At 33.3% G+C, this 13461-nt stretch overlaps 1 protein-coding gene across 5 annotated transcripts in view; it reads left to right on the top strand.

The window, feature by feature from the left end:
- Upf2 (UPF2 regulator of nonsense mediated mRNA decay) overlaps nucleotides 1–13461 on the top strand; it is a 100233-nt gene that overhangs the window by 61990 nt on the left and 24782 nt on the right. For all 5 annotated transcript variants that reach the window (XM_050150580.1, XM_050150582.1, XM_050150583.1 and 2 more), the window contains exons 12-16: nucleotides 359–544; nucleotides 4062–4265; nucleotides 5178–5453; nucleotides 7704–7887; nucleotides 12434–12573. In XM_050150580.1, the coding sequence (XP_050006537.1) occupies nucleotides 359–544; nucleotides 4062–4265; nucleotides 5178–5453; nucleotides 7704–7887; nucleotides 12434–12573 (990 nt within the window). The remainder of the gene's footprint in view (nucleotides 1–358; nucleotides 545–4061; nucleotides 4266–5177; nucleotides 5454–7703; nucleotides 7888–12433; nucleotides 12574–13461) is intronic.

Below are 13461 nucleotides of genomic sequence, written 5' to 3' on the forward strand. Positions count from 1 at the left end.
CTGTATTAACCCTGAGGAGCAGAAGGCTCAAATGTGTAAGTGAAATTAAGGAATAAAAATCAAATAAAAGTACAACTCTGACTTGAGCAGCTGTTCTGTGTGTAACTGATTATAAATTCCTTTTTAGAGTTTATGTCATCCAGTATTTTATCATTTAATCTGGACTATCTCTACAGAGAAGAAAACTGTTAGCCCCCAAGGTCTTAGAACTTAGTGTGGTCAACTTCAACTTGAAGTGTGACTGAAAAGGTCTCCTTATCAGGATTTAGCCTCTATGCCATTGCTCTTTCAGAGCAGGTAAGTGTTTTTACATCATGCATTATAGAATGTTTGGGTTAATCTAGACATTTTCTTTTAGGAACAAATGATGAGAAAAAAACAAGCAATGCATCTTGATGCACGGTATGTTACAATGGTAGAGAATGCGTATTACTACTGCAACCCACCTCCAGCTGAAAAGACTGTGAGAAAGAAACGTCCTCCTCTTCAGGAGTATGTCCGAAAACTTTTGTACAAGGATCTCTCTAAGGTCACTACTGAGAAGGTAAAATCTGAATCAGATCATTTAGTAATGGTCACCTTGAAATTTGTGATGATACTGCACTCATACACATTCTAGAACAGGTAGGAGTAGACCACTTTTCTATTATGAATGATTTTGTTCAAGTTATCCTACGAGGGAATTCATGGGATGCTACAGAATATTTAAGGTGTATGCTTTGTTTTGTTTGTTTTGTTTTGATTTGGTTTTGTTTTGTTTTTTGACTTTTTATCATGTTTTGTAACTGAAGGTTTCTCTCCCACCCTCCAGTTCCGAAAAACCACTCTGAGACTTAATATTAATTAAAACTCTTTGGCCTATTAGCTCAGGCTTATGATTAGCTAGCTCTTACAACTTAAATTAACCCATTTCTATTATTCTATATTTTACTATGAGGTTTGTGTCTTGTTACCTCACATCTTGCTTCCCTGGCGGCTGTTGGCATTTCCCTTGATTCCATGTATTCAGTTTGGCTTTCCCACCTGGCTATATACTGCCCGGCCATAGGCCAAAGCAGCTTCTTTATTAAACATTGGTAATAAAACATATTCGCAGCATACAGAGGGGCAGCCCGCATCAGTGTTTCACTTGTAAATTTAATTGTAATGCTGTACATATTTAAAATGTTTTCTTCCTGTTGTTCTTTTTGTATTGTTTAGTGTTTATAGGGATGTTGGTGATAACCAGGGCCTTGTGCATGCTAGACAGAAAACTGGTATATGATCCCTCTGAAGTTTCATAAATTGGGATATCTATTTTTTTGAGAGCATCACAACAAGATGATATTTTTCAGAAAAGGCTAAGAACCACTTAATTGTTGTGGTTACCTTGTTAAAAACTGTACCTTTAAGATGTTCCCTGTTAACTTTACAAGTTGGCATGTAATAAACTGCAGAGCTTCTTTATTGTTTAGGGTAGAAAGTGTTAAGAAATGACTACACCTATGAAAATTGAAGCTGTGCTTCAGAGTTGTTTAAAGCAGTTTTAGAATGGGGTGAAAGTTTGGAAGCATTGGAAGGTTCCATAGTGATGAAGTGGTGACATTTCCAGTGAAAGTGATAAGGAGAGCATGCTCAATAGTTTGCTCAGTACTTGAAAGATGGTTATATAAAACAGATAGCCATGAAAGGACTATTTCACAATCTGCCAGTAGTATCCGTTTTCTTCCATAATAAAAGTGGAGAGTCTGTCTTCAGCGAGAGCTCTGCAGATTATCTTGTTTCTAAGAAATTTTGAAATAGTAAAACTAACATCTAGAGCATTTTTATCTTACTATACACTTCAGTATATGCTACACATAACTTGTTTGATCCCGTGAACTAGGAAATAAGTGTTAGTACTTTTACTATTTCCCATTTGACATACAAGGAAACTGAGGTTATCCTCTCTCTTAAGTGACTTAAAACATTTGTGTGTATGTATACATGTTTGTGTGTGTGCATGTATATATTTATGTAGAGGCCAAAGGGTTAGTAATGATCAGGTGTTTTCTCTCACTAAATTGTGAGCTCACAAATTCAGCTTTCCTGACTTGTCAGCAAATTTCAGGTAGTTTCCTGTCCCTGCCTGTCCAGCATTGGATTGCAGGAGTGTATTCATGCTTGGCTTTTTTTTTTTTTTTTTTTTATGTGGACTTTGAGGGGCATCAAACTCAGGCCCTCATGATTGCATAACAGGCACTTCATAGCTGAGCCGCTTCCCTCAACTTGATTTTTAAACTTTTTAAATATACCAAATAATGGGTCTCACTATGGCTTTTTCATACATAATGTGTCATTCTTTTTCCTACTCCTACCCTCCCCCACACCTCCTTTTTCTTCTTGATCCCCTTCCGTCCTTCTGTTATTCTTCTCATCTTTCATATCTCATACATTCCTTTACCTTCCCTTATTCTGTCCTTCCCCATCATCCATCCAAGTTTTTGTCTTCATCCCCCAAGTTTTTTTATACTTTGTATTCTACAAATGCATACACACACATACATAAATTTAAATTTAGAGTTCCCATGAGAGAGAACGTGTGCTATATGTCTAAGTATGATTTATCTTGCTTAATATAATGATCTGTATCTCTATTTTCCTACAAATCTCATAATTTCATCTTTTTTTATAACTAAGATTCCATTGTGTGCTATATTTTTTTATTCATTCTCTGTTGATGGGCGTCTTACTATTGTAAAAAGTGTACCAGTAAACACGGATGTTCAGGTATCTCTGTGGTACGGTAATTTAGAATACTTTAGATATATACCCAGGTGATATATTTGGTCATATGGTGTAATAGTTTTGTTATTAGTTTCCTTGAAGAATATTCCCATTGACTTCCATAGTGGCTATACTAGTTAATATTTCTACCAGTTGTGATGCAAGGTTTATCTTTCCATTCTTTTTTTTTTTTTTTTTTTGAGACGGTACTGAAACTCATATAGGCCAGGGCTGGCTTTGAACTCACAGATCCACCTGCCTCTGCCTCCTGAAAGCTGGGTTGAGTGGTGTAAGTCATCACCACTGGCTCTCCCGACATTCTTATCAGCATTATGATTGGGGTAACATGGACTCATAATGTTTAATTTCTTTCTTTGATGGCTTAGGATTTTGAACACTTTTCCATATATTTATTATCATTTATATTTCTTTCTTCTGATTCATTTATTGATTAGAAGATATTGTCAGTATTTAACTAAACAGTAATAACCAGTTCTCATTTCTATATCTTTTCACTCTGGTGATTTTTAATTTTTTTTCAGGTGCAGGAGCTTTTAAATATCAACTCCGTTAATTTTTTGGGTTATTTTTTATGCTTATGTAGTTCTTTTAAGAAGGCCTTTCCTGTGCCTGTGTGTTAACATGTTTTCCTCTAGACTTTCAACATTTCAGGTATTTCATTAATAAAGTCTTAATCCATTTTGAATTTACTTTTCAAGGGAAAGAGAATGATCCAGCTTCATTTTTTCCCTTATGGATATCCTGTATGATTTGCTAAAGAGGCTGTCTTGTTTGGTTTTGTTCTCTGGTGTATGTTTTTATGAAAGATTAGACGACTCTGATTGTGTAAGTTTATTTCTTAGGTCATCTGTTCTGTTTTATTGGTCTGAACTTGAGGGTTTTTTTGTTGTTGTTGTTAGAAAGTAAATTTTGAAGTGAGATTATTTGTGTCAAACAAGAGAACACTAATTTTGGCAAACCTTGGCTTTTCTTTTTCAGTGAGCTAAGTCTTTAACTATATACCATTAGTTTGATTTTTTTTTTTTTTTTTTTTGGTAATTACCTACTAAGCCATCTCATTAGCTCTTCTTTAAGAACCCAGAAACTCTAAGAATTTTGAGAAATTATGGAAAGGTTTAGAAAATAATGATAATAAATTTTCAGTATTAATAAATCTCATTTTACCTGTTTCTAAAGTAAGAAAATTGAAGTATTTCAGATTTTAAAAGTTCTCTGTCTCTGCATGATAATAAGACTAAAGTAGCTGAATTATTATACATGCTTAACTTAATAATTTAAATATTTTCTTCATGTAGGTTTTGAGACAGATGCGAAAGTTGCCCTGGCAAGACCAAGAAGTAAAAGACTATGTCATTTGTTGTATGATAAACATCTGGAACGTGAAGTACAATAGTATTCACTGTGTAGCCAACCTCTTGGCAGGATTAGTACTCTACCAGGAGGATGTTGGAATCCATGTTGTGGATGGAGTACTTGAAGATATTCGACTGGGAATGGAGGTAACAGATTTCCTTTATTGTCACCGGATTAGAATTTGTGGAGAACATAAACAGTCTCTAAATGTTAGAATTGAATAATAATTTGGGCACATACCTTTAATCCCAGCACTCGGGATGCAGAGGCAGGAAGATCTCTGTAAGTTCAAAGCCAGCCTAGTCTATAGAGTTGAGTTCCAGAATAATCAGGGCTACTCAGAGAAACCTTGCCACGAAAAAACAAACAAACAATAACAACAAAAACATACACAAAGAAAAATAATTATTGGAATAACTGTTCCTTTTTTTCATTAAATCATTTGCTGCTCCTTGGGAGTTATTTGTGAATAAACTTGTGTTAAATTTCCTGCTACAACCTCAGACTAGTCACTAGTATTTTTTTTTTCTGAAGCTTTTTAAAGCTTATTTTGTCAGATTATACTAAATTTTTATTATTTCTAACTTACTGTTGAGAATTAACTTTGAGGAATTTATAAGCATATTAATTATAAAAATTGATAATTATAGGAATTTTCTTTAAGTACTTTTTATTTTTATTTTATTTTCTTTTTTTCTAAGTACTTTTTAAATAATATGAATCTTATATAACCAACTACTTGTGTTTCTTGATTCATAGTTTACAAAGAATAGATTGGGTGGGCTTATAGGAAGAATTATAGTGTAACTATTTAGGAAAAGCTCATTTAATGATAGCTTAATTTTCAACTTAATATCTAACATGTTCTTTATATGCCTAAAGAGTGAAAGAATACTTAAAGTTGGCCACATTATTAGGCAAAGAATAAGGAAATTATCTTCATTTTTCTGGTGAATGCTCTTTGAATACTTGATAACTGTTAAGTTTGATTAACCCCTCCAGTTATTTTGCTACTCTTCAGTGAAAACCTGTGGGGTGTTTTTTGTTTTGTTTTTCAGGTTAATCAACCTAAATTTAACCAGAGGCGTATCAGTAGTGCCAAGTTCTTAGGAGAACTTTATAATTACAGAATGGTGGAATCAGCGGTTATTTTCAGAACTCTTTATTCTTTTACTTCATTTGGTGTCAACCCTGATGGTTCTCCAAGTTCACTGGACCCTCCTGAGCATCTGTTCAGAATTAGATTAGTATGTACTATTTTGGATACCTGTGGCCAGTACTTTGACAGAGGTTCCAGTAAACGAAAACTTGACTGCTTCCTTGTATATTTTCAGGTATGTAAGCACAATATGCAGTGTGGTATCATTGAATGAATATACAACAAAAATTTTAACAAAGACATGATATATGTTTATATATGTTCAAAATTAGGTTGTACTTATTGTAGAGACCTTAAATTAATTGTGTGATGGATTCATACACAAACACACTCTAATTTTTTGCAGCATTTATTATCAATAATGATTGGTTGCTAATTTTGAGAATTATGTAGATTGTGAATTTGGCACAGTATATAGATTATGGTATTTGATACAGTAATTCTTAAAGTACCTGAAGGTTTTGGGTTTGTTTGTTTTTTGAGCAAGTGTGTCACCTGGCCTTGAATTCATGACCCTCCTGCCCCAGCTTCCCAAGTGCTGGGATCATAGATATGCATTGCCACAACCAGCTACTTGCAACTTGATAACATTCTTCTCTCATGCATGTTTTAGTTTATATCCAAAATGCTTGTTTCTAAAAGATCCAATTTAATCTGCTTAATTGTTTACTTACTAACCTATTTAGAGAAATAGGAGATCATGTAAACATTTATATTTCAGAAACCAAATGCATTTATTAGTAAACTCTTGGGTTGTGCTTTTTATATTTTATTTATTCCATAATTCGATTTAGATTAAGTATGGCGTAAATTAAATTCAGTACAAATATAGGTGTAATTGTACAACTTCTGTAAAGTTTGTATCACACACGGTAACTTCTAGATTGGTTGCACATACCTCAGTCATCATTCCCTGTAAAATACAATATAATAAGTATTAATTAGAAAGAACAGCTCGTCATCAAATGCTTAAGTTGTTGCTGAGTAAATATCAATAGTATTCGATCATACACAACCACAGTTGTTAGCAGTTTACCTCTTGAGAAGAAGTATTATAACTCCAGGCATTGGAAATGCTTTCACATAGTAGCCAGAATTGATCTGGGAGTAAATAATGTTGGGGAATTTCATTTTTAACTTAATCCTACTCCTGTATCTACTGCCTTATTTTATGAATTTATGAGCAAGAGGGAAGGAATTTGCAGGTTTGGGAGTCAAAAGTCTGTTTTATGTAAGGACTGTCTTAAACTGGAGATGTCTATATTAAATACCTGAGTTATGCTTGAAAGAGATGGCTGTAAGTATTAATATCCAAAGTAGAGTCTCTTTGAGAAGAGAATCCTTTTTTGATGTCTGCTATTTCAGCCTCAGATACAAGAGCCACACAGAAATACCCCGGACTGAAAATCAACAAAGGTGTTTTCCAAGTTAGTTTGATAGAAAAACAAGAGTTAGGCTTCAGAGATGAGATTTTTATTCTGCCTAGAATATGAAAATGTCAGCCCTCTGTGGTGAGGTTGTTATATCTCACTAGAATAGAGTATAGGTTATGTTTTAGAAGGTTCTAGAAGGCAGGTTAAAAAAAATGCTGAACTCCAAGTGCATGTGTATTATCTGGGACATTGCTAAAATTATTGGAACTTAATCTACATTTCATTTTAATAAGCTTCCTGGCGAGACCCACACTTTGAATAACAAGAGCCTAGGCCACAAGGTGAAGAGGAAGAAGAACACGTTTGTGCTAGCAAGAATATATTTTTTATAAAAAAACATTTTTTATAATATATATATGCTTAGGTTGTGCTACTTGTTAATATATATTAGGAATAGAACATGAGCAGGTAAAATGATGGAACACACTAGTATAGAGGAGAAATATCTACATAGTAGCATGTACATGGTAGCTGTTTAGTAAATGTTCATAATTTACTTATATTTTTCAAAAAGTTCAATCCTCAGATACTTTAATGACCTTTTTAAAAAAAATATCGAAGCAAATAGCATAGAAAAAATAATGACAATTTATCAAAACTGTGGCATCGAATCTGCTTCTATAAAGTTAAATGTGTCAACTACGGGGTGTGGAAATGGGTTTTCTACTTTTGTTTCAGAGTACCTGAAAGAGTATTTGGCATTTCGTTTATACTTTTTCCATGTCTGTTTCTTTCTTTTTTTTTTTTTAAACCTATGACAGCCAGAATAAAAATGTTTGACTAAAGTCAACAACTGGCTCAAAAATTACATAGATAGGAGGAAATGATTGGGATTAGGATCATTGCTGTTGACCTTTAATAAAAAGTATAGGTTTCTTGTTCAGTCTTTTAACTTAGTTATTTTAACTAGGTAACATTACAATACAACTTACTATTTTAAATTTTTGTTATTAATTTCTTATAGCTAAATTTTACTTTTCATTTGTTATCAGCGTTATGTTTGGTGGAAGAAAAGTTTGGAGGTTTGGACAAAAGACCATCCATTTCCTATTGATATAGATTACATGATCAGTGATACACTAGAACTTCTAAGACCAAAGATCAAACTCTGTAATTCTCTGGAAGAATCCATCAGGCAGGTACAAGACTTGGAACGAGAATTCTTAATAAAACTAGGTAAGCAATTCATTACAGAGAGAAAATGAAGGGGATTTGGTCAGATTGTCTCTAGAATCTGTTTTGTAATGTTTCCAGTCAGAGTTTTGTATTTGCATACTTTGTATCTTTGATGTTGAGTATTGCATAATAGGGTTAGGTGAGACCTTTGTGACCTATTTGGTTTCACTAAGTGATCTCAGATTGAAAAAAAAAAAAAAAACAGTCAAGCAGGACTTAAAGCAAGTGATAGTGAAGAAAAAAATACAATCTTGTGAACTGCTCTTAATTTTAGACTCTGGTTTCTGATCAAGCCTTTGGATGAAAGGTCTCATATGTATAGCATATTTTCAACTGCTATTATTCCTGAGAACACACGGGCTTTGGAGTGTGGAAGGGAGTACCACTTTAAAGTTTGGAGTAACTCTACAAAATTTCCGATCTTATTCGTTAGTAGAGTTGGCTGTCCTTCAGAGTCTAGAGAAAATGCGCTGCTAGAAGATTATCTTTACAATTCTCTTCATCCTTCTGAGGTAGTTGTAGAAGACTTAACCTCATTTGTGTGTCACCCCCTGTGGAATACAGCAGTATACTAGCTCTGTCACCAGGTAACAAGTACAAGGTCTAGTCATGCCAACCTAGTTTGTATGCTAACAGCTCTTCTGTCTTATCTGTTTTATTGTAATATTTTCAAAGTTATGTTTTCAGGATTGGTAAAACTATTATTTTATTTCTCATTAGCATGTAGAATGTTCATGCACATCTTTAGTTTCAGTTACACTTATGCTATTACTTTATTAGGTTATATGTCTCAAGAATCAGTTTAAAGTAAAGGGGGCATAAATAATAGTCCCCTCCCTATCCCAGGCATCCAGAATATTGGTAAGTTGCTATCTCCAAGGTAATTCCTCATTTGGAGAACATGCTTGTGCTTGCCTGATTTTTTCAAATTCCTGCCAACTGACTGTGCAAGTACTTTTCTGTTGCTCACCTCACAAAGACCTAGGGTGAATCTTGGCTTTTCAACCTTGACCCAAGTTACCCAATTTCTTTTTCTTTTCAGATTTCCAATTACATAAACACTTCAGCAAAGCTTATCATCTTATATTTATCATTTTAAGTATTCATATTCTTTATATGTTTTTAAATTGTTAAAGTGTAGCCTAGAGCCCAGAAATTTTCATAAATGGTTCAATTGCATATAAGGATAGAGAAAAGATTATTTTTTTTGTAAATTAAAGAGTTAAAAGACTTTGAATTTCTTTTGGGGAGCCCAAAGAGCAAAAAATGAATTACCATATATGGTTTGAAACTCTAAATATGGTGGCACTTAAAATGGGTCTGTGCCAAGTTGTCTCTGTTTTCCTCCTGATTTTAGAGGTTAGATAAAAGGAAGAGGTTATATGCAAAGGATATATTTTAAGTAAGCTTTCTGTTAATAGACTATAGCATTGTATAATATTTTTGCCTTTTATTGTTTGTCTTTATGCACCTGGAAACGCCTCATATTAGTTTTATAGCATCCAGTGCAAAGAGTGAAGCTAGTGGGAAATACTAAAATTATTTTTTTAATGTCTTAAACCATTTACAGTATTATCACAGATGTTTATGGCAGTTATTCTGAATAATTCAAAGAAAATCACTTATTGCATTCAGAAAGAATGATGTGTTGATATACTTTGTATTTTTTTATTTTTCATGGTTTTTGCAGTTTTGTAACTGGACTTTTTTAAATCTTTGGGTTTTTTTTTTTAAATAGATTATATTCCTTTGTTTGAATTTGCCTTAGTTACTTAATTCTATTGTTTGACTCTAAGGTTTTTCTCATTTTATATCACTTATTTTTTAAAGTGACTTTCATTTGTTTAGGTAGATAGAATAGAACGAAAAGGGGGCTAAGACTTTTTTAATTACAAATAAAGCCAAAGTGATATTATTTAATTTTATTTTGGGAGTTCCAACTAGTACTGCAAAGAACAGATGAGAGAGAAGTGACAATAATATTCAAGCCAGGTGGTGGTGACACAGGCCTTTAATCCTGGCACGCAGGAGGCAGAGGCAGGCGGATCTCTGTGAGTTGGAAGCCAGCCTAATCTACAGAGTAAGTTCAAAGACAGCCAGGGATACACAGAGAAACCCTGTCTGGAAAAATAAAAACATAAAAATACAAAAATGAAAGAAAATAAGATATATAAATAAATAAGTATGTTTTAGAGCAAAAGAATATATTTAAATTGAAAACAAAGCCAAAAGCTATTAAAGGTCCAAAACTAGTTCTAATTAATAATAAATAAGGCAATTTAGCATATGATGAATAAGGATTTTTAAAAATAGAATAAGGAAAACCAGTGAACCAAATGTGTTAAATATTTATTTTTTAAAGGCTTAAATATGATTTAGTACCAGTGTTTCCCAATTTTAAATTGTAGAAGAATGCACCCAAAAATAATAAATTTGGTTGTTTGAAATTTTCTGTATATGTGGTTCAGTGGCATACACCTGTAATCTCAGCACTCGGAAGGCAGAGGCAAAGAGTCAAAGGCCAGTATGAATATTAAGGGAGACTCTGTCCCAGAAAAACAAGATAACAAATCCACAAAATAAACAAAACCCAACAAAATGCACACATTTTATACAGTTTGAAATTAAGAGAAAAATTGTTTCCATGCCAAGTTATTATCACTTTTATATGAAGTGCACAAGCAAATTGATAGGCTAGCATCTGTAAGGAAAGGTAAATGAACATGACATATATGTTCTAATGAATACGGTTTGTTTGCCAGAATGATGGAGGTATTACTTATGTGTGACAAACAAAGCTCAAATTAAAGCACCAGCTAAGGTATAAGACAGGATAAAAAACACATGCTCTTGTGACTTCCAAATATATGGAGGATAAGTTCAACTAAGCAGAGAAATACACGTTAAACCACCTGAACAGAGGCTTTGCAGCTGTTACCACTCCTGTGATAAGCAGAAAAAACTGAGTCATGAAGCAATTCAAGTTGAAAGATAAATGCATTTTATTTTGTTCCCCAAGTATACTTCTAACATTTTAATATTCTAAATTTTGTCTGTATTTTGCATGGTTTATATACATTGTTTACTTGACAATTTCCTAGGAATTCATAGTTTAGTTATTATATAGTTGAGCGAATGCAAAAAGCAATACTTAAAAATTGGTTTTGAAGCTTTGTTGCAGTACAAATGAAAATGTTAGAAATAATATTTTTCCTGATACTTTGGAAGCATTACTATCAAAACGGTTCCTTACATATTGTTTTCTCAGTGATGCATATTTAAAGAAGGGAGGACAATGATGTAATGTTTCATATCACAGAAGTTATCTCTGTGTTGATATGTTTACTGGTAACATTTAGATTATAAACTGACTTTGCCTTTGATAATTATCAGTCATATTTTGGTTTTTAAAATGTTTTTATTATTATTTATGTGCATTGGTATTTTACTATGTATGGGTGTTGGGTGTTGGGTCCTGGAGTTGCAGACAGGTGCAAAGTGTCATGTGAGTTTGGGGTACTGAACCTGGGTCCTCTAGAAGAGCAGTCAGTGCTCTTAACCGTTGAGCCATTTCTCCAGCCCCCAAATGCTTTGTTTTTAAAATCTAGTTAGGGATTTGCAAGATGGCTCAACAGGTAAGGATGCTTGCCACCAAACCTGACCTTGACTTTGGTTCCTGGAACTTACATGGTAGGAGAGAACTGACTTCTGTGGGTTGTCCTCTGACCTCAACACTTATGCCATGACATGATATACACACAACATACATATACACACACATACACACATATAAAATCTACTACTTTTATGTATGAAAGCTAGTAAGCAATAAATAAATACTTCTATTAATGGAAACGTAACCCGAGACACTATCTGTTGGTCTTCAGTATGAATTTTGCTTTAAAATTAGGTACTTCTGAACTTTATTCATCTGTTCTCTTTTTCCCTGTAGACTGAAAATAGGTACATTAATTGCTCTGTGCTTAAATAATTTTTCCAGTTGCTTAGGCTTAGAGCACTAGAGTAAATTTTTGTTGTTACTGATTTGTCTAGTAATTCAAACTCTGACATTTGATACTCATAAAATGCAAAGACTAGTACACATTATTAGTAATTCTTTCCTTTTTAAAGTGCATTGAAATTGATAGCCAAATGTAATTTCTCCATTAAAGTGACTTGATTTTTATTTTATTTTTGTAGTTTTGGAGCTTGCTGAACTATTATTTGTAGACTGTGGCCATGGGTCTTTTTTATATATGTCTGAGACAGAGTTTTGACGGGATAGGATACTCTTTTAAGTATTTGAAGCTTTAAGAAAAGGGAAAAGAGGTATATACATACTTACATATTATTTTTCTAGTCTAGAGGCAAATGTATAGTTTTTTGCAGTGTTTCTTACAATTATTTTCAATTCTGATCATTTATTCTGAGAAAATGGCTTTTGATTATTTAATTAATAATTTTTAAGTAAAGTGTTGGTTTAAAAAATGATATTATAGTGTTTATCTTTCTAAATGTATTTTCCTACTTTTGTCCTGTTTTCAAGGCCTAGTAAATGACAAGGAGTCCAAAGATTCTATGACAGAAGGGGAAAATCTTGAAGAGGATGATGAAGAAGAAGAAGGAGGCGCTGAAACTGAAGAACAGTCTGGAAATGAAAGTGAAGTGAATGAACCAGAAGAAGAAGTAATTACTTTTATATCTACAGATAAATTTGTGGCTATATGTGCAGAAGAATATTTGATCGAGTAAATAGTTTAAAAGCTTTTTATTACATACACACACATGGCCCTGTCTGTACCATAGCACACAATTGGACCTCAGGGATCAGTTTGTAGGAGTTAGTTTTCTCTTTGGGTTTTAGGGGTTGTACTCAGACCATTAGGCTTGGCAGTAAGTGCTTTTCCATGTGAGCCATCTCTCCAGCCTGAGTAAAGATTTTTAATTAATAGACATCTCTCCTTTGTTTTATTACTGAAAATGTAACTAATATAATTCTATTATAACATCCCTTGATGAAGGGTTTTTATAGACACCAAACTAGGATGCTCATAGCATTTATTTAATTAGCAGTTTGAGAAAAACATTGTTTTAATTTCCTATGTGTCTAATCTTATTGTTGAATATGAACAATCTGTGGGCTTTACAATCTGAAAACTATTGTATTGACTAAATATTCATATACGTTGCTTTATTTTTACCAACTTGAGTAGTTCTGAAACAAACTCCCTAGAACTGGAGTTACAGACAGTTGTGAACTGCCATGTGGATGCTGGAAATTGAACACAAATCCTTTAGAACAACCAGTGCTCTTAACTGCTGAGCCATCTCTCCAGCCCTCATTTCTTTGGTTTCAGTATTGAACTTTGTGTTTTGGAAGGGTTTATCACTTTAAATTACTTGTATTTCAAATCAAAGAAGGTAAAATTACACATGCTTTATCTCTGGTAGGGAGAAATGCAAACAAATGTTTAAGTGGAAGAGTTATATGGCTGTCTAAAAAGATGGGTTGACAGAAAAATGAGATTGGAATGCTTCTCTTCACCCTTCAAGGTTCCTCTGTTCCTCATAGCT

The sequence above is a fragment of the Alexandromys fortis genome, unplaced genomic scaffold, assembly GCF_014885135.2.
Source record: "Alexandromys fortis isolate MF-2015 unplaced genomic scaffold, M_Fortis_MF-2015_v1.1 scaffold_69, whole genome shotgun sequence".
NCBI lineage: Eukaryota > Metazoa > Chordata > Mammalia > Rodentia > Cricetidae > Alexandromys > Alexandromys fortis.